We start from the raw sequence: 26,896 nt of genomic DNA on the forward strand, positions 1-26,896 counted from the left end.
GCTACTCCTTTGGATCTACCTCAAGAGAGGAGCATTGGAATGAAATGAGCCATTTTAATGCATATATAAGCCTTTCACCAATGGCTTAGTTAATAACATTGTGAAAAGGGCATTAAACCACCATATCTTTGGGTGAATCTCTAGTGAAGGAGCAAGAGCAAGAGCAAGAACAAGAGCAAGAACAAGAGCAAGAACAAGAGCAAGAGCAAGAGCAAGAGCAAGAGCAAGAGCAAGAACCTCAAGGTTCGCTCCCTTAGTAAATGCTCAAACCATGTCGAGGACACCATAATGTTCCAAAAGTTTGGTGTCAGATCCCAAGCTGAGTTTGTTCCAAGATGGATAGAGTCAACAAGCAGCCCAATGACCACTATTATGGAAAATATTTATAGCAAGATTAGGAACAAGCATTCCACAAAACACTCCGTAAACACACATAGTGTAAGCAAGGGTCTCACATTCTCAAGGAACCCATTATAAAAGCTTCTTCACCATGGAATCGAGTTCTAATTCCTCTCCATTTTAGGAACAAGGAACATGGGAAAGGGTAAATCAATAATAGGGACTACCTCAAACCCAAGGGTTCCACAAGAATAATCACATAATGTGTCCTCAAATGCCCCCACAAGCCTATAGTCTCAAAGCTAGCAACAAGATAAGTGTCATTGGAAATCGCACAACCCAACCAACCCCATGGGGGAAGAAACTCCAAACCCTAAGAAGGGTAGAGAGTTTTGCACAACCATTCCCTTTCCACCGCCACACATAAATATGCAAAAGATATGTTAAAGATGGCTTTTGAAAAAGGAAGGGGGGTTTCCATGAACATAACACCTAGAGGCTCCAAGTTGGGCAAAACAAAACTAATCCACATTTCTCAAAGATAATGACTAGATTTGATGGAACTGGAGATACCATTCTTAGAGAAGTACAATTAAGTTTGCAAAACCACAGGAAGGACTGATGATCTCACCAAGATCTGCTCATTTGGACTTTGCCTTGAAGGCAAAGCATGTTGGTTTATGACATTAAACCCACTTGAAAAAGCTAGCTACTATGGGTTCTTGATGAGACACACCTTCATTATGGTTTAGGGAACTAGACCCACTTAAAAAGGATAGCTATGAGGTCTTAAGACACACAATCATTTTGGGATTCTTACCCAATGGATCCCCATTGCACAAATCTATGACCTCGAAAGCAGTGCATGGACTACATTGTTAGAACCAAGTATATCTATATATGAGATTCAGTCCCCACAAAAGACTAGGGATGATTTATTAATCCATTGATCAATTTATGATCGGTCTTACGATCAAGAGGCTTCATAACCATCCCTACACGTCTAGATACTACATCTTTGATGAGAGGCAATAGACCTAGTGGATAATACGTAACACAGGGATGTAGAAGTCATCCACTTGAACAAAGAGATGAGCAAAGAGATAGGGCATGCATCATCCAAAGCCTCTATGGCTAAGGGTGCCTAACTAGCACCAACAAGAGTCCTAGTCAAGAACATGAGCATGGTTGAGCTAGCAAATAATATGCAATTAGACTAACAATGGCAATGCCAGCGCCCTTAAGGCCGTCCCTAGCCAATTCCTTAAGATGGACACCCACACTTATTTTTACAAAGAGATATGGTTTAGTATGATCATATAAGCATTGAGAGTCCTAGTCAAGGACATGGGCATGGTCGAATTGGCAAAAAAATTGTAATTAGGCTAGCAATGGCAGTGCCGGCCTCTAAAGGGAAACCTCAAGGCTAGCCCCGACCAATTCCTCAAGATGGACACCCACACTTATTTTCACAAAGAGATATGCCATTTGCCATCGAAACCATATAAGCGATGAGAGTCCCCGTTGCTAAGGTGGCATAGATAGCAACAATATTATGCTCATTGCTAGTATGGAAACCACAATTGTTGGTACCAAGGAAAACTAGTAGCACCATGATAGATGCTCCCCGTGCTAAGGCCTTAGCCTTACTAGCCCCACTAGCCCACTCTTCAACAACAACCGGCACAAGCTCCAATGCCTGCCTATGAAAACCCCTTACCGCCGAGAGGTATGTAGAGACCCCCATAATTTCCATATACACCTCCTATATTACCAACTCAACCCATTCCTTCAAGAATTGCATATGTACAACAACAATTTGCATTAACTCTACATGTACAGACATAAACCCATGGACGATAGCAAGCAGTAGTATGATTCCTACAGATATATCCCAAATAGGTTCCACTATAGACTATGCTGAGGCACATGCTACAAGTGTAGATTCAATCATGCTACCTAGAAGGACTATCCTAATAGTGACAATCACCCCAATGGTAGAAGCATCAGCAACCACTTCAAAACAAGCCACCTTAACTTGTTGAGTGTATAAGGAGGACTTATTCATATAGTCCCCCTCAATGCCATCACACAAGACTCCAAGCCAAGAGGATGAAGAAGCTAGGGAGCATCCAAGGTCCTCACCAATAAGTAAAAATCTCAAGCTTTAACTTTAAAGCCAAGGCACATGCTACAAGATAGATTTGATCATGCTTATAAGGATTATCCCAACATTTGACAATTTTCCTAGTGGTAGAAGCATTATCAAACCACTTCAAAATGAGCTGCCCTAACTTGTTAATAAGTGTATAAGGAGGACTTATTCATGTAATCCCCTCAATGCCATCACAAGGCTCTAATCCAAGACGATGCAACAATGGCTAGGGGGACATCCAACGTTGTCTCACCAAAAAGCATAAAGCTAAAACTTTAACTTTGAAGCATGCAACTAAAGAGCCTATTGAGGTGCAAACCCCAATGGCTATAATAGCCCCTAAAAAGGCCCACAAACTAGAGCCACAGGTCTAAAAGAAGAAAATTTGAAAGAGCATGCGACAACATAATGTACGATCAACTATTATTATTATTACGGACAATGACGTTGTGACGTTTGAAAGTGGTTTGGACGAGAGTTTTGAAGCTACCTCACTTGTGCAAATATGGCAAGTGATCTCCCACTTAAACTAGCTCTTCCCAAAGAAAAGAAGTCCATTGACTATGCAAACCTTTTAAAGAAACTCTAAAAGTACCCCAAACTTGGGTAAGAGAAAGAGTGAATGAAACAAGCACAAGCACTTGTAATTTCAAAAGCACAGATCCCTTCTCGGCCTCTTAAGAATGGTCACGGGTTCAGTCAAGGCCCTAGGAATGCTCTAAGGTTCCCTTATAGATTCTATGATTGGCTCTAGCCTTCTTTGGCCTCTTAAGGATGGTCACGTGTTCAGTTAAGGCCTTAGGCACGCTTTCAGGTTCCCTTCTAGATTCTATGATTGGCTCTGCTGGTACAAGGTATTGAATGTGCTCATGTGGGGTCAGTGGTTTGTACTCAACCACTTGCTGAAGTACTAGCTCTAGTTCAACTTGCACCTTCCTCGTAATCTCTTGGGCTTGTTTCATTCTCTCTTTCTCCAGCATAGGGTTGGGGTACTTGAGTTTCTTCAAAAGGTTTTTGAAATCTATACACTTATTTGAAGAGTGGGTTTGAGAGGGAGATCACTTGGTGTCTCTACAAGGGAGGCAACTTTGGAGCTCTTGTCTAAACACTTTTGATATGATAGCATTGTCCTTGAAAGTCGATCGTGCATTATGTTTTTGCATGCTTTTCGAAATATTCTTGTTCACCTTTTTTTGGGGGGGGGGGATGGAGGGACAGAGGGGCTACTCTTGTAGCCCTAAAGGCTACTCCTATATACTAAAGGTTACTCCTATAGCCTTTGGGGCTTATACCTCAAGCTCCTTTGTTGCTTTTTGAAATATTCTTCTTATTCTGGTTTATTAGACTTTTTAGGGGGGCTACTCCTATGGCCCCAATGGCTATTGTAGCCTTTCGGGCTTGCACCTCAAGCTCCTTTTTCGCTTGCTTTGAAGTGGACGTTTGAGATTTCTACTTATTGGTAGCTTTGTGTGTCCCCTTGACTACTGCCCGTCATCTTGGCCTAGAGCCTTGTGATGACATTAAGGGGTAAGTCTCCCTTCTTGTACACTCAATAATTTAAGGCTCGTTGATGTGATAATTGAATCTTTTTCCATTAGGGAGATTGTCACTTGTAAAAAATCGTTATAAGCATGGTCAAATCTGCACTTGTAGCATGTGTCTCCATAAGGAATTATGTTGGGGTTTGATATATTAAGATTTAGAGTACTTGTCACGTGTGTCTCCATAAGGAATTACGTGTGTCTCCATACGTGTCTCCATAAGGAATTACGTTGGGGTTTGACATAAGATTTAGAGTGATTGGAGCACTCCACATCTACACTTGTAGCACATGCCTCTATAAGGAATTACATATGCCTCTATTTAGAGTGATTGGCACTTGTAGCATATGCCTCCCAATTACATTGGGGGATTTTATGCATGAGGGTATTTATGAGAGGACATCCCATAATACGGTGTGTGACTTTGCACCAAAAGCATTGCATTGGTGGCCTCCGTACCATATTATTGAGGTCTGTATCTCTTTGTTATACCATGGCTTCGAAAACAACAGAGACGCATAGTTTATGGATGAAGTCTAATCTGGATACCCATAGGGATCATATTGTTGTGTTGCTTATATGGGTCTTGATGTTCATAAGACTCACAGCTCTCTTGTTCCTTGGTTTCTGTCTCTTCAGGCATAGTCACTGAGTATTGTTGTGTATACTAGTGTAGCTCTTGGAGAAATTGATTGAGGTGGTAATGCCGGAGGTAAATATGGCAATTGTGGGGGTCTATACGTATCACCTCTCGGTAATGGGTTTTGATAGATAGGCACTGGATCTTGTGCCGGTTGAGGAGTGACAGATGGGACTAGCAAGGCATATGGTTACCTTGGCACAAAAGCATATGTCATGGTGCCAAAGTCCACCCTGCTAGGTTTCTTTGGTACCAACAATGAGTTGTGTCATGGTTCCCGTACATTGGCAATGAACACAAAATTGTTGTTGTCTAGGCCTCGACGACATAGAACACTCTCAACTTGTATAATTTCGGTGGCAAATTGGCAAATTGCACAGAAAAGCATATCTCTTTCTGGAACTAGATGTGGGTGTTGTGCTTGTTGAGGAACTTGCTAGGACTAAGGTTGTCCTTGGGGTAAACCATGCCAACTACTAGCCTTAAAAGTTATGGTTGACATTGTATTGATGTGGACACTTTAGTGGCCACATAGATGATAGCATGCAAGGAGCCAATTATTCTTGTGGTGATCGAAAGCTCAATAGAATTATATTACGGTGGTGTATTTGGAGATCATTTGCATGGGTGACTTTGAAATGAAAGTTATGCTTTTACCTTGAGTTTTTCATTATTGTTTAGATTGATATATATTGATTATATATCATCGTTTTGCAATGGGTTTTTGCTAATTACTATAGATCCCCTTAACATAAATTTGATGACACAATGCTTTGGAGATGATACCATGGGTGTGTCTTACAAGAAAAGCATAATTTGACCACCACCTTATTCAAGTTACTACATGATTTTGGGAAGATATTGGGGTTTAGCTATAATATAAGCAATGCCAAGATTATATTTGTATTCAGAAGATGAGGATGTGGCTTAACCTATCTATGATTGTATATTTTATCTAGGGGGAAGGTTTCTAGAATGATATCATAGAATGGATATATCATAGATTTTCATGGTCTTAAAGGATTCTACTAATGTCAAGCAATTCTTGTAAAAAAAGTTATACTCTCATACTTGCAATTCTAAACTTTAATCTTGCCATGAAAGAAATCTTGCTAAATTAGGTTTGTATCCATTTCTCTAGGGTTAAGATCTGTTTTAAAAAATTATTTTGGGATGGGAGAAATAACTATAAATTGGCAAGGTTGGGATTCTAAACTTACTAATGCTAGGACTTCCCTATCTTCACTCCTAATGCTTGAAAGAAGTTAGCCGTGGGATTTTTTTTTGGGAGGATATTCTTAAACTTGCCTTTGAAGATATTTAGAGATGGCAAATTATATTGTATAGCTGTGGAAGATATACTTGCAATGTGAAGCCTTTGCTAAGTCTATGGTGGTGCAATAGGTGCATGTTGGATTGTTAACTTTTTGGTTAATGGCTTTCCACCCAAGGAGCTTCGTAAAGATCTAGCTTGAAAGCTGATCAAAGAATGCGAACCCTATTGCCTGATAGCCGGGACTCTTTATAAAAGAGGAAAGGATGACGTTCTTAGGCGTTGTGCCCGAGAGGATGAGTATCTATACATTTTGCAAGAGGCACATATGGGTGTAGCCGGTGGTCACTTCTCAGGAGACTTAACTGCGCGAAAGATCTTACAATCAGGGTATTGGTGGCCCACTATGTTCCAAGATTCATCACTCTTTGTGAAGGGTTGTGATGAATGCCAACGATACAAGAAACCCCAGCAGAAAGATCAGATGCCCCTACATCCGATCAAAGTAAACCAACCATTTGAAAAGTGGGGTTTAGACTTTGTAGGTCCAATTAGCCCAGCGACCCGAAACACACAATCTCGCTATATTATTGTGGCCACTGACTATATGACCAAATGGGCTGAAGCGAAAGCGACACGTAAGGCAGATGCGAGGACAACAGCCAAGTTCCTCTTTGAAAATATAATCACACGCTTCGGTTGTCCTTTTGAACTTGTGAGCGACAATGGGACGCATTTTATGTACAAACACACATAGTGCAATGGGTGCATGTTGGCAAGTACAAACACAAATGGTGACAAGGAAACGGGCAAGTACAAACACAAATGGTGACAAGGAAACGGGTGGGTTTTCTACACAGTTGCTACATACCCTAAATTTGTCTCCATGAGACATTGTCGTAAATGACACAGATCAAGTTGATAATATGAAGTCCACACTTCAAAATAAATAAAATAAGAAATCCTTACAAACATTCTGTTTGAAGCGTATTTCCTCAAGAGATCCTTTCTTGGTGATTGAGGCCATGCCATCTTTTTTGTGCTAGGATTATGGATATAACCCCTTAAATCCATGACATGCATCACATCATTGAATTTATCACTTGTGTTATTATGATTAAAGCCTTCAAAAAGAAGGAACTCTATTCGGATGATGTAGAGGATGAAGGAGCTTGTCACCCTGACTGTGTAGATGGCATTCTTGTATGAATCTCAAATGGGTGATATAGACTGAGCTCTACCTTAAAAGAAAGAGCGTTTACTTTGGGATAAAATCACAAGGCCCTTTTGGAGAATGTTTAATTTACGGAAACACACACAAAAAATGCAATTTGAAGGGGCACCCCAAGGTATATGAAATATTCTCCTACCTTTAGGGGAACCTTCTTATGTTTAAATATTTATATACATGAGAGCTATGTGCAAATGATTTTTCTGTGTAAAATACTAGAGAAAACGATGAACAAAAAGGGGTAGAAAAGAGACTCTTTTAACCCATACTCAACATGCATCACCTACGTGATTTAACACTAGAAAATATCCCAGTATTGCACTCAAACCTAAATAAACTTACAGATACTTGTCAGGACCATTAACACTCGGAAATAATGCCAACCAAGCAAGAGTTGAAAAATGAATGATTTTTTGGGTAGGATGGTCATGACAAGCGAGCAGTTCAAGACTTTCCTTGATGTACCAGATGGCTATATGCCTTGCAATGAAAGTGGTTGGAAAAGGCAAAAACTAGTGTTATTACAAGGAGAGTGTTGCTATAATACCTCGCACTACGCTTTGATATCTCGCAAAAAGAATGACATATGTGTAAGTTAACATATACTATTTGAATCACTATTCCATGTTTGTAAGGCTAATAAGAGTTTGAAGGTAGCCTTGCAAGCATCCTCTTCTTTATCATTTAAAGATAAGTTACAAGCTTGCAAGGGATCTCGTGTTTGGTTCAAATTTGTGGAGCTATAGTACAAGAGTCATATTCGCAAGCAACCATGCTTAAAATCACTCAAAAAGACAATGTTGTGCTATGCAATTCATATTTCATGTGTATTTGCTAAAATTTGGCATTCATGTGCTACTTGCTTTGGTCATATTTCATGTGTATTTGCTAAAATTTGACATTCATGTGCTACTTGCTTTGGATGTCAGTAAACATCCCATTTGAAAATAATCTCTCAACCACCACTATGCTTCTAGAATGGAAAACTACAAAGTGGTGTTTATCAACACAAGCAATTGATCATTTAATGCTTTAGAAGTATTTAAATTTGTCCAACTTATTTAGTTTAGTATTAAGTATCTTAATCACCATTTAATACTACTAAATCTACTATACATGCATTGTGTAAAGGTGAGCCGTTAAAGTGCCATCATAATATTGGTTTACTAATATATCCATCTTTGTGAGGACGTCATACAGCATTGGAAGGAGGTGGATGGACACAAGAATGGATGATGAGAGGAGCAAGGACTCCTCACTCCCTAAACTAACAGAATTTTCTTAGTTCAAGAATTTAGAGAGGACATTTATCACAAAATGAGTGGAAAACCACTCATATAAAATTGCCCAAGATCATAAGATTGTGCCTCTAAAGTATGAACATGGTCTATCAAATAGAAGCCAAACACTATCAACTTATGCAAAAGCAAGCTGAGTTCTAGACAGTATATGAAGGGATAGATCCAACATGGGACCAAGAAAGAGCATCCCTAGGCTTCCAACTCTTGAAGAGCCATGCTACACGCATACATATCTTTGGTGAATCTATAGAGCCAAGCTTGTTAATTAAAGGTCTCAAAGAAAAAGGACAAGCTAAGAAAGGAGATTTAAAAATAGTTATTTTCAAAGGGAAGACTAGCTCATGTAAGCTTGGGTTCTCATTCTCATCATTACGTAGACTAGGATAGGACCATGACTTTGATAGCCTAGCCAAGGCTAATGAAGAACACCTACTGTCTAGTAAGACTACTTGCAAGATGCTAGAAACCACTTTTCAGTAAGTGTCAACATTACAGCATCTGCTAATCTTATTAGTAGTAATTACAAATATTAATAGCCTTTCTATCAGCTCAAAGACTCGTAGAAGACTTCACACTTGTGAGATGGGCTTTGTTTTCCTTATGAGAAGCATGGAGGGTGAGGTGGCTGGGTTGATTAAGCAGACAAGAGGACTAGAGGGATGATGTGAACCAGAAGTGGGCCCAGTTACATAAAAATCTGCAGTGGCATTGATTTGGCTCCAAAGCTGTAGAAAGAATGGGCTTGTATTCCACATATCTATTCATTTGTGGCACATACATCATATAATGGCATATACTAAGGTGCCTCGGAGACTAGATGTATCATCTTGTGTTGTGCTATGCTTTTCCACCTGAGTGCCTTTTTTGAGCAATTGAGGTAATCAACCAGCTAGCTTAACTGATCCTGGTATCAAATGTCCGGCAGTAGAGGTCATTGCCTACAAATTTTGATCACAACCCTTCGTCATCTATAACTGCAGGGATTGCAATGCAACTTTCGCTGCAAGCGATGACCTATTCTGCTCTGCATGTTTGATTACTTTTTGTAAACGCTGCAACGTGTCTGTGACTTCCATCGCATGCATCCGCTCCTGCAAAAGCGCATGCAGCTCTGTTGCACTGGCACCTGATCAAAAAGGTGGTAAAACCTATGAATATTGGGATGTGCAGCAACAAAAGAGAGCAAAGATTTTCCTTGATATACTGAAGCAGAGATTGAAGCCTGGTTTCGATGCTCCTTACTTGTCACTGGTTGCAAGGCGGCAAATGAGAGGCTTTCCGCTCTAGAAGGTACAAAACTCTTAGCAACATCTTGTATCGCCCCTTTCTCAGCCCATTGCAAGGCATTCTCTAAAGGTGTCTGAAGCAACTCATCTTTTGAAGTCTGTCACAATTTTCCAAAATCCAAAGATAAGAAATCTCTCTCTCTCTCTCTCTCTCTCTCTCTCTCTAGACACCACACCCACCTGGAGTACAGAATGTAGCCACCTGGTTCATACCATGAATATAAGGTACCACCCTTGGTATGATCATTGTGCAGATCATCTAGGACCTCGTTTACGCTCTCTCTGTCCATCTTCTGTGGTAGGTCCTCCTTGTGTCTCCGAAGGATCTCAGGGTCTGGAGCTCCCACATGGATGGTTACCTAGGAATTGGAGGACGTCTGGTGCGCTGCACCTGATGTGCTCTGTCCAAGGTACCCAGATGGTTATCTTGTCTCTTCACATAATCACTTTTGTGTATGCAGCCAGTGATTGATCCTATCACATTGTATCGGTTCTAGTTGGTTTTTTATGTGTTTCTATGATTTAGTCACTTCATTGATATATTATAACACTTGTGGTCTTAAAGACTCTTTGATCTTTTGTAGACGTTAATAGGACTCTCTCTCTTTCTCTCTCTCTCTCTCTCTCTCTCTCTCTCTCTCTCTCTCACCTGTGTGCTCGCCTGTTGAGATGACCTGTGTGCTCGCTGAGAAGTGCACCTGCTGAGATGACCTGTGCGCCTCTGCTCTATGCGCACCCACCTGCACGCCTCTGCCCGCCTCCGTGCGCACCGCCTCGCTGCCCTGTGCGCAGGCCACCTCGCTGCTCTGCTCTGCACGCCTCTGCCCGCACCTCTGTAGGCTGCCTCGCTGCCGTTTTCCCACCTACCCTTGCTCAGGCCCCCAAGGCAGCAACTAGTAGGGGAAAACATGTCTCAACCCCTGGAGGGGGAACAGGATGGTGAGACAACCTTTCACACCCCCACGAAGGCACCAAATGCCTACCGCAGAAGACTGAGGGAAGGAATCGTGTCCCCTGGCTCACGAAGGATTACGAAGATGGCCCGACGAGATGAGGCCCTTTATGAGGAGATACAGCTTCACATAAGGACAGAGATGAACACCATGCGACAGGAGCTTGAAAAGGAATGGACCGAGCAGATGCATGCCCAAAGGAAAGTGATATACGAAATGCTGAAGGAAGAGATATATGTCCAATTGAAGGGAGAAATGCAAGCCCAAGTACGGGTTGAGATGGAATTAGCCCAAGCCTTGATGCACACGGAAATGAAAAAAGAGATGCAGAAATGGAAGGATGACATGCTCCGAGAGATTGGCACAACAGTTGCATCGTACGAAGGCACTTTGAAGACATGTACAGTTGACCGCGAAAAAGACATCACAGAAATGCAAAACACTTTGGAATCATATGGCCCTTAAAGGGGAAAAGATTTATTTGGATGAGGACCTTACACCGGCACAAATAGCACACCGGAAGGAACACATGTTGTGTGTGCTTGAGGCAAGGAAAGAGGGGAAATGGGCGGTATACAGAGATAGCCGAGTCATCATTACGGAGAGGAGGCCCGCTTGACGGTGCGCGGCCTATGAGACTTTGCGATTCATGGTGTGGAATTGCAACGGAGCCCTTAAAATAAATGCAGGATGCTTTGAGGATACTTTTAGACACAGTGATATTGCTATGTATACGGAGACCCATCAGTGCACAAACAAGAGGCTTCCTGACGTATGGGGTTATAGATGGGAATCAGTTTTCCGCCCTCAGCCATGCACAGTGGGAGGTACCAGAAGATCTAGAGGAGTGGCAATACTTTACAGGGAGGAGCTTCGTGACAAAATACATGTGGTACATAGAGATGCAGATGCGAGGTACATGTGGGTCCGAATATGCAGAGGGGGGCTCCGCGAGCTATATGTGGCGGTATGCTACTTTCCCCCAGCCCACTCCAGGTTTGCACCATCAGGAGAGTCGCCCTATATACCACTATATGATGATATCACGAGGTTTGCCAGCATGGGAGACATATTACTATTGGGAGACTTTAATGCACGTATAGGCACAGAGCAGACAGAGCTGTATGATACTCAAGAGGCTATGTACCGGGAGATCACGGCAGAGGATGTAGGGTTGTAGAGATCAGCACAGGATGAGGGGGAGATTACAGATTATGGTAGGCATTTTCTCACACTCGAGAGTGCACATGGGTTGGTCATATACAATGGCTCATTGAGATTCTCACACATTGGAACTCTAAAGGGGGAGCGAGCACAGTGGACTACTTGATGGGATCTCCTTCATTGATACCTGATGTGCAGGGTTTCACGATTTCCAGTAGGCCCATTGGCATAGCAGCCGATCATGCATACTTGAGTTTCACACTAGTAGGTATATCCTCGAGAGATGGGCCAGCCACTCATCTACCTAGGTATCCGAGATATCATTTTACACGTGAGACAGTTGGGGTTTACCGAGATGCAGTATCTGATGGCTTGTTCGCTTTAGAACCGCATAGCCCTCTGGTCGAGATCACGAGAGGATTGACAGGTGTACTACATGCATCCGCCTCATATGCGTTTCCCTGCACTATGATCCCTTCCACCCACCCCTGCAACCCTGCCCCACAAATCAGTCGGTATGATGATGAATGTCGTGAGACACGAGCACAGCTACAGCGTGAGATTGCCATTGGGTCTCACACGCATAGATAGGCCAGGATGATGAATGTCGTGAGACACGAGCACAGCTACTACAGCGTGAGATTGCCATTGGGTCTCACACGCATAGATAGGCCAGGATGATCTTTCTGCGCCTTGTGCGGTCTGGCTAAGCTACAGGAGGAGATCTACCAACTCTTCCTGGGGAAGGACAGCAAGAGGGCATGGAAGATGTTTCAAGAGAGACAGCCTGGTACTCCGATTACTGCACCTAAGGCATGGCATACTTATGCTAGAGAACTATATGATGCACCAAGACAACCCCCCACCCCCCCTCCACTGGGAGCTAGACCGCCGGCTAGTAGCACCTTTTTTACTATGCGGATGGTGCTAGATGTGATAGACAGGTTACAGAATGGAAAGGCACAGGATCATGATGGGCTAGTTGGAGAGCAGTTCTCATATGCACGCGACACTTTGGCTCCGCTCATCGTACATGTGTTTAATCGTGCCATTTGTGAGGGTTTCCCGACAAGTTGGACAGAGCATATCATTGTAACACTCTTTAAGAGTGGGAACCCCATGGTACCAGGCAACTACACGACGATCATGATTGGTCATTACTTGGCCAAACTATATGGCTCTATATTGGAGTCGGAGTTGAGCCGATGGGCAGAGAGGCATGGTCATCGAGCACATGGACAGGCTGGCTTCATGAGAGGATTTACTACCTTAGATCACATACTAACACTTCGGGCACTTATTGAAGAGGGCAGGGCACAGAAGAGAAGGATATATTGCTACTTTGTGGACTTCCACAAAGCCTTCGATACCGTACCACGTGCCAGGCTTATGCACAGATTGCATGACATTGAGGTACCCGTGGATATGCAGTGGGGGATATATGCTTTGTATGAGGCTGTGATAGGCCGAGTCCGAGCTCCAGGCGGACTATCTGATAGGGTGACCAGCACGATAGGGGTGAAGCAGGGATGCCCGCTATCGCCCACCCTCTTTGGACTGTACATTGATGCGGTCTCTGATTACGTAGACAGATTGGGAAGCCCAAGGGCATGCCTGGCAGGGGTGATGATACCCATCTTGTTATATGCTGATGATATTGTTCTAATCTTAGACTCTCCGAAGGGATTACAGAGATACCTGATGCATTACAGGCTTTCTGTGCAGATAGAGATCTGACAGTGAACCTTGGGAAAACCAAGGTTATGGTGTTTAACACCACACAGGCATGGGTGACGAGATCAAAGCCTCAGTTCACTTTCCGAGGGGAGCCGGTAGAGTACGTCAAGTCATATGTCTACTTGGGAGTTACTTTCACAGGACCGTGTTTCTCCCTGAAGGAGGCAGTAGCAGCTAGATTAGCTCGAGGGCATGCAGCCTTGGGGGCACTTGAGAGGCAGTGTGCACACATACAGTTTCAGGAGCCACGCACCAAATTGTGGCTATTTGATACGCTTGTCACACCGACCCTCCTGTACAGAGCTCCAATTTGGGGGCCCAGTATACATCACAGATCTCAGAGAGGGACAGATGAGGGATGGAGGCAAATGGACATGATGATTGCCCGCATGATTCGGAGAGTTGGGTGCCCCACCACTGACCAGTAGTAACCGAGGTCCTATTCCAGGCAGTTACCTTTTTAAAGTGACTATGGGAGCTCCCTCAGCAAAGGTACTCCTGATTGGCATTGACCTCATCCATACAATTGGCAGAGGATGGAGATACTCATTGTTGGTACGCTCAGATGAGATCATGGTTTGACCTACATGGTTTGCGGATAGAGGCACCCCCACCCTTTCAATACAATCTGGATTGTCCATTTTTGGATCTCACCCGCTCAGAGCAAAACCGCGTGATCAGGATGGATATCATCAGAGTGTACACATCCCGCCCACGTACGCCTCCTGTGGAGAGAGCGCTGCCGCTCGGCTGGGAGGTGGTGGCACCTTGGGCACTAGTGCCGCCCAGAGTGGAGGCGGAAACGGACGATCATGAGCTGGAAACGCCGAGACGGGCGGGAGGTGTCGGAATGCGAGCGAATGCGCTGGACGGAATGGCGGGCACACTCGGCCGACAAAACCATAGCCAAACCGAACTTAAAGTGGAGCTAAAAAAGCGGCGGCGATGGCTTGCACGACAAGGAGAACTAGGCTCTGTTACCACTGATAGGGTTAGGGTTCCACAAAGACAGACACACAGAGAATCAGTAGCAAGAAGCAAGTAGATGGTGATTGATGCTCACACAATAGATTGCATTGGAATGTGTGGAGCTAGAGAGTCAACTCCATATTATCCTTTCACACTAGATATCCAAGGGGGAAACCCAAAGGGCGAAAAGTGCCTTTGATTAGCCCATGTTCACATGTGGCACTACTCATAGCATATATGCCAATAAGCCTTTCTATCTGGTTTTGTCTGCCATAACATTCCAAAGCTTTGTACATGAAACTGTCAACACCCTTATTTGACCAAGGCACAAGAGGCAAGTGGAACTGAACATAGGCCATGATGATGGATTGGACAACACAACCGTACATGCAATGGCCATGTCGATAGTTTCCAATACTCAATCTTGTGATTTAGCTTATCCATAACCCATTGCCTTTCTTGCTTGAGAGACGCTTTTCATCCGATCGGCTATCCAAGATGCCGTATTATCTGGTCTGAAGGCAATATGAGTCTTGGCCAAAGAATGGAATGCTAGTCACATTCTTTAAGAGGCAATAGCTTCGACTTAGTGAAATTAACCTTTAATCCAGTAACTAATCCATATAGCTTCAATACATCCATGATTGCATTGACATCATGTTGTGTGTTCCTGGGAAAGAAGAAGGATCATCTGCATACGCTTGACTAACAAATTGATCGGCTCTTGTAATGTCAATACCATGTAGCCTTCCTTCTACAATCAAATTGTCCATGTACAAGAGCATTGGGTAAGTAGCTGTTAAGATAAATGAGGTGCTACAGCAGACTAGTCACTATGGGGGATCATACATATTGATCATCATAGCAATGTTGAACAACAAAACATATTTGTGATGAATAATCAGAGAGGAACACGACAATGGTCCAAGCTTCCAATAATACATTGGGTTGTCCCTTCCTCATACAGCCAGTATATGATATTCCTCATTTTTGGACCAAAACCCATTTTCTCCATCACTTGAGCTATGAATGCCATTGAACTGTGTCAAACGCCTTTTCAATATCTATTTGCATTATGAGTACATCCTGATTTGTGTATTTAGCATATTCAATGCCTATATAGGCATTTGCAATGTTATCCATGATTTGTCACCTAGGCACAAAACCATATTGAGCAGGGTGTAGCCCATCATGAAGGACATCTTTCAATCTGTTGACCATCATTTTAGCAACTAGCCTATAAATGACATGCTTAAGGGTGATAAATCTCCAATCTATCATTTTATCACATAGCTATTTTTAGGAAGAAAACGCACCAGCCCTTGCTTCCAAGATGTTGGCAGCACACCAGAGTGCCAACAAATATTAATCATATAAAGCACTTCATTTTTTAGTAAATCCCAATACTCAAGAAAGAACTCTACTATAAAGCCATCCCAACCAAGGGATTTCCATTTCCCTAAACCACACAGGGCATCATGCAACTCTTCCTCTATAAAAGACACTTCCATTTCTATTGCTTTCTAAGGCGTAACAATTTGGTTAACCTGCTGCAAAAAAAAACATGACACGCATGCAGGGTTTGCTGCGATGGCTATGTAGGGGCAGCAAAAAAGGCAATAAAATGGTTCAATACTTATGTCTCTAGCTGATGTTTATTTTGAGTCCACTGCCTATTGTCCTTTTTGAGTCTATGAATGGACTGACTCAGCCAGGAAGTATGCAGATTCTTAAAGAAGGCCTTTGAAGAGAAACCTAGGTCATCCACACACACTAGGGTTTTGCTTCATTTACTTCCTAAAGACACATACTTGCATAATTGGGTCTCATCGACCATATTCAGTATCAGAAGACAATAATAAGCACAGAAGCAGAGTATTCAGATTAATGCAGAGAAGGTACCCCTATAGCTCATATTCTACGGTTTCAACTTTCAATCGGTAGTATCACGTACCTTATAGTAGTGTCAATTTCATTTCATCTTAGCTGACCACTTCAGTCACTCTATAGCTAGCAATCACTACTAGTTTCTCATACGCCCGTTCATTTCTTGTCTTTCATTGAGCGTGCAAGAGGTTGATGAACTTCATGCAACATAGTAAGTGCTCTAGAACACTGAAATATGAGCAATTCTATTTACCCTTAGCTTGATCTGCAATCGCTGTACATCGGCCAAGACTAACTTTAGTCCCTCCACTGCAGCATCAATGTCTCTCAACTCAGTTGAGGCCGTGTCATGCACGGGGATTAGGCTGCCTTTGAGAAAGGGCTCCAACTGCCACAAATCCACATTCTCCAGCATGTAAGTAAAGATAAGCTTGTGACTATTTTACCCAAACAAACAAAAGAGAAAGCGTATTATTTGCCATCTCTGAAGTATGTTCATAACCTCTATATTCAGTCATTGAATGAACCCATCTGAAGTTGTCTATGACAGGTAGGACTAAGCTGTAAGCTGTTACCTGAGTCAGCTTGGCTAAATTAACACGTCCAACACCTCTGATTGTTACCAACGCCCCAAACTCCATGCGTCTTACCTGTAAAATGTGACACAGTTTGCATGCTTAAAACACTGGCATTAGGACACTTTTCCACCCATAAAACTGATCTGCATAAGTCCACTGTGAAGAATAGAACCAACTCCTAGAAATGAGAACAAGCATATATGTGAGGACTTCCCCACCAAAGCATTCTACAAACTCATAGGAATTCCTAAGCCACATGAAATAATCTTAGGAACCCCTCAACAACAAGAATCAGAAATGTTCATAAAAGAACACGGCATTTCATCACCGTGGGCGACTCAAAAACCTCAAAAACTGTCATACAACATAAAGCAGAGAAAAGAACATACAACTTCACTAAAGATTTCCCAGATTAGTTCAGGAAAACCTACTTAATGTGGGTAAACCCCATCCCCATTCCCCATTCCCCATAATCATTGTTAGCCTCGGTGTTGTTGCTCCAGCCCCCCTCCCTGCCTCTCCACAAGCCTTAGCGGCAGCAGGAAAACACCAGCTATCACATTGCACAGTTCTTTTAGCATTTTTTTCAGTGTTCTGCTTTCAGCCACAGTTTGGCACGCTTGTACATAGTGCATTTGCTCTCATAAGTAAGACACTTTACAGTAATTTACTTGTCCGAGGGTGCTGGTATATGAGTGTGCTTGTGAATCTTCTCAAGTCTTCCGTTGCTTCTCTCTCAATTGCAAAGAAGTATGTATACCAGTCACCTTTACGGGTCCCAGCTTTTGCATGACCACGGCCACCGCTGATCAACTAGCCAGAGGCCATGCCTCCCTAGCCCATCTAGAGAGACTATTGACAAGCCCACTTCCAAGATCCTCGTACCAAGTGTTGGCTTTTTTCCATCCATGACAACATTTCATGGACACTGTATACATCATTTTGGTTGCATAGACCCTTTGGGTCTTTTGAAGATGTTAATATAATTCTCTCTCTCAGACCGCAAGGCTTTTGACACCGTCCCACAGGCCAGATTGATAAGGAGACTACAGAATATGGGAGTACCAGCAGATATGCTTTGGGGGGATCCTCACACAGTACAAGTCCGTCACTGGCAGAGTACGGGCCCGGGTTTTTTTTTTTTTTTGGGGATGCCCCCTATCTCCTACTCCCTTTGGACTATACATTGATGAGATATCTGACTACATAGATAGACAAGGAGGACCAAGAGCACAGTTGGCAAGAGTCTTGATACCTATCTTATTGTATGCAGATGACATTGTCCTTATCTTCGATTCACCAGAGTGGATGCAAAGGCACTTGGATGCTTTTTGTGAGGATCAGGACCTCACGGTGAACCTTGGGAAGACCAAGGTTATGATCTATAGCACATCCCCACGATGGGTACGCACATCCGCACCTCAGTTTACATATAGTGGGCAGCCCGTGGAGTATGTGGCCTCTTATGTATATCTTGGGATCACTTTTGCTGGGCCTCAGTTCTCTATGCGGAAAGCAGCCAAAACCAGATTGATGCGAGGGTATGCAGCTCTGGACTTACTTGAGAGGCATTGCCCACAAATACAGTTTCAAGAGCCAAGGACGAAGCTCTGGCTGTTTGACACATTAGTCACACCTGCATTATTGTATGGAGCTCCCATTTGGGGGCCCAATTTATACCAAAGGAGGAGACGAAGAAGGGAGTCAGCTGTGACAGATATAGGAGAGGTATATGATGGGTGGAAGCTGATGGAGAGGCCACTAATGATGATGATCTCGCACATGATCAAGAGTAAGCCTTTAGTGCCACATGAGATTGTGCAAGCAGAGATGGGGGCTGCCCCTATCGTGACAAAGGCTCTTTTCCAGACAGTGACATACTGGCACAAATTATAGGAGTTCCCCCAGGTTTGCCCTAGTGTCCTCGAGACAGCTGGCACTTGATGGAGAGACGCAGTGTTGGTATGCACAGATGAGCACTTGGTTTGGTATGCATGGCATGCAGATGGGCCCTGGGGGCACTCCCACCGTTTCGGTACAGCATAGAGGTCCCTTCCTTTGCTCTCAGCCACACAGATCTGAACAGGGTGATCAGGAAGGACATTATGAGATTGGCTACTCAGAGGATTTGGCATCCACCCCTCCAACCCCTAGGGACAAAGATGGCATGATATATCTCATCCATTCAGTTGTTGGCAGAGGATGGAGATACTCATTGGTGGTGGTATGCTCAGATGAGATCATGGTTTGACCTACATGGTTTGCGAATAGAGGCACTCCCACCCTTTCAATACAGCCTGGATTGTCCATTTTTGGATCTCACCCGCTTAGAGAAGAACCGCGTGATTAGGATGGATATCGTCAGAGTGGACACAGAGAGGACATGGACTAGTCCCCTTGAGCCCTTAGGCACGAAAATGGCTCATTACAAGAGCCATTTTCTGCACCTCTCACCAGATGATTTTATCACCCGCCCGGCGTACAAGGATGTACACCTATCACATGGGATACGTTGTGCCATTGGACAGATCCGGACCTCATCACACCAGCTGCAGATTGAGATAGGGCGATATGTGCATCAGTTCTCGGATGACCGCATTTGTCAGCTATGCTACTAGGAGGCAGAGAAAGAGGAGCACTACATTTGCCGATGTACAATCAATTATGAGATCCGAGGGAGATATCATTGCCTCTTCTGAGAGGGTTTTGAGCCATTACGTAGGGTCATGGAGTTTGAGGATCAGAGATGCATGGGATTGTTCCTACTTGAGCTTAGGAGACACAAAGAGACCCTCTTGGCAGATAGGAGACCGACCCATGATGTACCTAGACAGAGGATGCTGACAGATTTCTTCAGCACCAACACCAGCACCAGCACCAGCAACCCAGCCCACACACCTCTTGATACCTCCTCCATTGGGCCATTAGGGCACCAGCCACGCTCCCAGGGAGTCACCACTAATAGAGAAGTCGTCTTATGTCGTGCTCGTCGGCCACAACCACCAGGATCCCGACCACGACATCCTCACCATCGCCAGATCAGAGCCATTATTGCTCGGCATTGGAGGCGCCTACCTCACTTCTACGACCTCTCCATTCTAGACAACCCCATGGCGGAGATATTTAATCTGAGGAGAGGGCAACACTTCAACTCTTCAGCATACATGGATCTAATTGATATACATTTTCGAGTATTTTCTACTCAGTATCATCTAGGAGTCTTACTTACAGTTCTTATAACTGTAAGATAGTCAGTTTATTGTACTTTTCAGTTTCATTTGGTTGTTCTCTTTGACACCAACTTCAGATGTACTCTCAGTTTTGGTCTCATAGGCCATTATGGCCTCTTAGAGACGTTAATATATCATATCATTTCATTTCATTTCATCTCTCTCTCTCTCTCTCTCTCTCTCTCTCTCTCTCTCTCTCTCTCTCTCTCTCACAGCCGGCCGAGACAGATATAGAGGAGGTATATGATGGGTGGAAGCCGATGGAGAGGCCCCTAGTGGTGATGATCTCATGCATGATTAGGAGTAAACCATCAGTGCCACATGAGATTGTGCGGGCAGAGATGGGGACTGCACCGATAGTGACAGAGGCTCTATTCCAAACAGTAACATACTGGCATAGGCTATGGGAGCTTCCACTTAATAGATACCCTCGGCTAGCCCTGGAGTCCTCGAGACAGTTGACACTTGAGGGAGATACAGAGTGCTGGTATGCACAGGTAGGCACTTGGTTTGGCATGCACGGTATGCAGATCCCCCCTTCCAATACAGCATAGAGGCCCCGTCATTTGCTCTCAGCCGCACAGAGCAAAACAAGGTTATCAGGAAGGACATTGTCAGACTGGATACTCAGATGGATACTCAGAGGACATGGAGTTCACCTAGTCGTCCACCACTGGGGATGAAGATGGCCTTCTACAGAGATCACCTCCTATGCTTGACAGAGGATGGGTTCATCATCCGTCCATGCTACATGGACATACACCTATCCTTTGGGGTGAGATGTGCGATCGGCCAAATCCGCACCTCGTCCCACCAGCTGAGAGTGGAGATTGCCAGATATGGGCCTAGGGCAGCCACACCAGAGGACAAGATATGCCAGCTCTGTCACACAGAGCCCGAGACAGAGGGCCATTACATGTGCCGATGCCCTGTATACTACGAGAGCTGGGTTCGGACCACTTTCCAGGATCATGGACTTCCCGGATCAGAGATGCTTGGGACTTTTTCTTCTAGAGCTCCGTAGACACTGGGAGTCCTTAGTGAGATCCAGATTAACTGTACTTGCTCGAGGACCAGCACAAAGAGCTCTCACCGACTTCTTCCATACCAGCACTCCGAGGGCCGATCCACCCATCATACCCACACCACATGCTAGTGTAGGAGCTCGACCGAGAGGTGTGACACTCGACAGAGCCACTGAGTTATGCAAAGCTCGACGCCCCAGACCCCATGGCCCTCGCCCACGGCCATGCAACCGCAGGAAGATCCGCGCCATCATCTCCCATCATCACAGGACCTTCTCGCACCAGCTCAGTTTTACCACCTTGAGCACCATGTCACAGCGGCCCATGAGGGATGTATTAGGGTGATATGAGAGCTCTCTGCTCATGTACCTAGATTAGATTTTAAAGTTCTAGATTTTTTGTTATCTTTCTTTATTACTATTTTGTACCCAGGATGATGAACCTCATGGATATGATGTAACCTTTTGGTATCGTAGGTCATTTTGGCCTTTTGAAAACGTTAATACAACTTTCTTTCTTTCTCTCTCTCATAGATATAGAAGTTCCCCTCCACATGCAATGGATGTGGAGAGCCTCTATATAGTCCTATCTTGAGGACCCACTTGGATCCCCTCACATTATATCATTGTAGAATTGTATCAGTGCACTTACAAGACTATTGTTTCTTCTTTCGGCTCTAGTTGGGTTTTTTTAAATCTGTAAAGTGCATATCGCACTTGGATGCCACATGGACATATCTTTGCAGCGAGTGTAGGACCTAGAGTGGTAACTAGCCCCTTGTGAGCCCTAGTCCGGAATGAGTCAACCACGGATCCACTCTAAGCGTCCAGGGTCAAGTGTACCAGTGTGAGTCACTCTCTTGAATGATGATGTAGTGTTCCAAGCATTGATAGGCTTCTAGCCAGATAAAAGGGCACTAAGGTTGCATATAGGTGCATGTAGAAGCAGAAAGTGCAAGGCAATAGACTACGTCTATGTGTACCCTACACTTGGTGTAAGCCCAGTGGGGCGTGCCGTGACAGGTTCTACCACGTATCCAAGTGATATAAATAAAGAGAGAGAAGATAGAGAGAGGTAGAGAGAAGGGATAAGGGATAGGGGATATCGCACAGTACACAACACTGAGTAGGCAACAGGTCCTGCCCCCTTTCAGGAATTTATTTGGGAACAATCCATGGGCTTATCAAGCCAGGATCAGTACAACAATGAATACAAAGAAAACAGAAATGCTGGTGTAGAATATCCAAGTCAAGGTTGGTGTCGAGGCACGACTTCTCTGATGCCAAGCACACCACGAGGATGACCCACAAGAATCTCTCACCGGGCTAGTACCAAATCCGAATCCAAGTCCAAGTCCAAGTCCAAATCCAAATCCAAGTCCAAATCCAAATCCAAGTCCAAGTCCAAATCAACGCCCAAGTCTAATTCTCTATACAAGGTACACAAGAGATGTATGAAGATGACGAAGTGTATGATGTTCAACACCCACTCTGGAGTAGAAACAGCCCTCAAAGAGGCACACCTGTTGGAATTCACATGGAAATGAGACAACTGCTGTGAGAAAGAAAATGTATAAGCGTATAGAGAGAGAGAAGCTGTATAAACTCTGCTAAATACACTAGATCCGGTACAAAGAATGATACAATGAAGTGTGGGGGGACAAGGTGCTATATATACCACCTTGGGCAGCAGGTCGGCCAGTGGAAAACAGGCCGACAGCCCACAAAAGGTGTCCACCACTGGGAAAATCCAGTCGGCCAGCACCACACTTAGTCGGCCAGCAAAAACCGAGATCTCCTGGTCGGCCAACACAAATATGTGGACCACACCTGGTCGGCCAGTACTACTACAGCCGACAACAGAAAAGAACACCCCCCATGTGGTGCAAAACTAGAAAGGACACAAAAAATGGGAAAAATGGAGACTACTAACTTGGCGAGCACGCCCACAACAAAGGCCCTCACTCCCTACTGAGTAATATGGTACAGACAAGAGATGACTGCTAACACCCCATCTCAGCTCCTAGATGTGGAACCAACCCCAATGAGTTGAAGTGCTGACAGAGCATCCCCTGAGGTAGAGACTTCATGAAGAGCCCACTACATTGTCCTCCGTCGAACAAAACTCTAGCAAGATATCATCAGCCAAAATCTTCTCACGAACAAAGTGACTCTAAATGACCGTGGATTCCACTTGTGGAAACCCAATCTCGCCAAGTAACCTCCAACAACACCACCTCACAAGCAGCACCACAAGCAGCCCGGTACTCTGCCTCAGTAGAAGATGAGGCAATAGTTAGTTGTCTGTCACTCCAACCTCGGAGTTTGACTTGGTCCTTCGTCCTGTGTATGCACCCAGAGGAGTGCTAGTGATCACATCAGTAGATTACTGGGGTACTTTTTACTTCAGTTAGTGGAGGTTTTTTCCCCAGTTTAGCTTAGTTTCACTTATAAGCAGTTTATAGGTGTTTTGGTCCACCTGGCACATTTTATGGCCGGACATGTGAACACGTCTCTTTAGGTCACTTATCATGTGGCTATTGTACTTCACATTTTATCTATCAGCTGAATACAAAGAAGTCGTGTTCTCTCTCTGTTGCTCTCCAGTGTCCATGCCTGTTTGCAGCATCTCCAAACCCTAACCCTAACACTCCTTTTGCCTTCATTTGGTATCAGAGCATTGTAGGCTTGCCCTTGCCCTGCCCGTACACTGCCACCTACAGTCTCAGTACAACCCGTACATCATTGCTCTGCCCGTTCACTGTGCGCCGTCTGCAGTAACCGTACAGCTGCCGACTGTACCTGTTCGCCTAAAGCTGCCGTACCTGTTCGCCGCCGTCAGTAGGAGTACTGAAGCATTCCGTACAGCCCGTACAGTCAGCGCCGACTGTACCTGTCAGCGCCGACTGCATCTGTACTGCACTGGTCGACTGTATTCAGTCGACTCCTTCTGTACTCGAACTGTACCTGACTTCCAGCACACAGTCAATTGCACCAGTTGTATCTGGTCGCCCTGCCCGCTCAGTACAGTGAACGTACCTGCACACAGTAAACATCTGCAGTCGCCTTCAGTTCTGTAAAGTACAAGTCGATTGTACCTGCACAATACAGTCAACTGTACATGTTCTTTTGGTGGACTGTACCTGCATATGTACCAGAACTTGCTCAGTCAACTTGTGGTAAGCATTAAAAATTTTTGTTTTTGGGCAATACTATTTTCTCTGTGAAAATCTACAGGCACTACAGGCAGACTTTCTAGCAAAGAAGTCTACAGGTTTTTTGCACAGTTTTGGGTGCAATAAATTTGGGCATTTTTGGGGCATTTTGGCATTGTGTACGCCATTTGCTGCTCTACTCAGTCATTGGTGCATTGAGCTGCACATTCAGAGGATTGAGAGTGCAGGCATATTTGGGTGAACTGTATTCAGTGGAGTACAGTTGTTTTCAGGGTTCTTGCTATTGGGTTTTTGATACACAGGTACAACATTGTGCGAAGGCATAATGGCAAATCAACAGCAGAGTGATGTATTCACGTATTTGTCTAAGGAAGACAAATTGGACGGCACGAACTACTCCTTGTGGAGTTTTATGCTGAAAAATGTGCTTGTGGCAAAAGGTCTTTGGGATTTTGTTAGTGGTGATGAACCACGTCCAGGTCCATTGGCTCCAGAGACTCCTCCCCAAGGGGGTGCTCGTGGACGAGGACAACAGGTACAGGCTCCAGGGCAGCCAATGCTTGTTCAAAGAACAAATGCTCAAAAGACATGGGATGCCAGGGATGCACAAGCTTTGTCACTCATTGCATTGTCAGTACAGAGGTCTATTATACCTCATATTCATTCAGCTGGCTCTTCACAGAATGCATGGGTGACTTTGGAGCAGATGTATGCTGCTCGTTAATGAGGCTAGGATCTCATTTTTGAAAAGAAAGCTAGAAAATCAGAAAATGAATGAAGGAGATGATATGTCTAGCCACTTAAACAAGCTGCAGGATTTGAGAGAGCAACTCATCAATGTGGATGAGATTATTCCTGAGACACAGCTTGTGTCCACCATCTTGCACTCTTTGCCAAGATCTTACTTGGCTTTTCATACCTCTTTGAACCTCAGCATGAGGAATGCTGTTGAACCCCTCAAGTATCAGGAACTTGTTGCTCTCTTGCTACAAGAAGAGCAAATGAGGAAGAATATGAATATGAACACAAATGCTGAACAAGCATTTACTACAGGTCAAAAGGGGAAAGGAAAAACTCAGCCAAAGAGTTCAAATCAGAATTCAGGTGATGGTGGTTCTTCACAGGATACCAAGAAAGGTGATGGACAGCCCAAGAAGAAGGGCAAATGTCATTACTGTAAGAAGCCAGGTCACTACATCACTGAATGTAGGAAGAGGATTGCCAAAGAGAAGGCAAAGGAAGCTGGGATGTCTGTTAATGATGCTTCTAAAGCTCCTCCAGAGACTGCTTCTTTTGTTGAGGACAGGGATTACTGTTTTTATACATGCAGCTATGATGCCTCTTGGTCTTCACAGGCACGATCTTGCAAGTCACGATTAAGGAATGCAGATTTTACATCCATCTGATACACTTCCTCTTGCAAGTCATGATTAAGGAATGCAGATTTTACATCCATCTGATACACCGGCCACTGCTGAGAAGAGGCAAGGGCAAGAACTGTCCGAATCGTGGTCATCCTCGTTGTCAGTGCAAAGATGTCCTCATAGTCGATGCCACGCCGCTCAGCATAGCCCTTAGCCACAAGTCTGGCCGTGTGCTTATCCACTGACCCATCAGACGGATACTTAGTCTTATAGACCCACTCGACACCAATGATGACTGACCGTTTTGACAACCTCGGAACCAACTCCCAAGTGTTATTCTTCTCTATGGCTTCAAGTTCCACTTGCATGGCTTTTCTCCAAGTCTCCTGGGAAAGAGCTTCCTTAACGGAAGTGGGCTCTTTGTCCTGAATGATACGAGACATCAAAACATAGTTCTCCTGTAAAAGCTCCTCTAACTGACGAACACGAGAACTGGAATGTCCCTGCCTACTGCCAACATCTGGCAAGCCATCCACCATCTAGTCTCAAAAAGTCCGTCGTAGCGTATCCACATTCAAGTGGCCATGCAGACACTGCCATAAATCACCTAGCTGAGAACCTGTAAGAGAGAGTGCTAAGAGTATAAATCCCATTCTCCACTCCGTCTTCTCAAACAACCTGGCTTGTTGCTTTGTCCCGGAGAGCAACAAAATGCTCATCAAACTCCACCCGTATGCCAGTCTTGCAAACCTCATGCACTGACAAAAGATGAAAACCATGAGATGGGACATAAAGAACCTGGGAGAAATGCTTCCCCCCTCTGCCATCGAGAGAACGATCTCCAACTTGCCCTCACTATGAATCGGGATAGTGGATGCATCACCAATAAGGATGTGACCTGTTTGCATGTGACGATCCTGTAACAACTCTCAGGAAGGAGTCGTGTGCCTGGAAGCACCACTGTCTAGAATCCACTCCCCAGTATCCCAACGGTGAGTCCAACCGCTTCCCTGCTCTCGAAGAAGATGAAACTCCGATGTCCATAATC

General features: G+C 44.4%; 1 protein-coding gene across 1 annotated transcript in view; it reads right to left on the bottom strand.

Moving 5' to 3' along the window:
* Positions 1-8,834: 8,834 nt before the first annotated feature.
* LOC147618412 (ATP-dependent protease La (LON) domain protein) overlaps positions 8,835-26,896 on the bottom strand; it is a 60,791-nt gene continuing 42,729 nt past the window's right edge. The window contains exons 6-9 of the mRNA XM_086774851.1: positions 17,052-17,126; positions 16,730-16,864; positions 9,723-9,864; positions 8,835-9,606 (exon numbers count right to left, since the gene is read on the bottom strand). Of these exons, the coding sequence (XP_086630977.1) occupies positions 9,449-9,606; positions 9,723-9,864; positions 16,730-16,864; positions 17,052-17,126 (510 nt within the window). The 3' untranslated portion in view covers positions 8,835-9,448. The remainder of the gene's footprint in view (positions 9,607-9,722; positions 9,865-16,729; positions 16,865-17,051; positions 17,127-26,896) is intronic.

The sequence above is a fragment of the Cibotium barometz genome, chromosome 35 (genome assembly GCF_041138505.1).
Source record: "Cibotium barometz isolate CiBa-2024 chromosome 35, ASM4113850v1, whole genome shotgun sequence".
Classification (NCBI taxonomy): domain Eukaryota; kingdom Viridiplantae; phylum Streptophyta; class Polypodiopsida; order Cyatheales; family Cibotiaceae; genus Cibotium; species Cibotium barometz.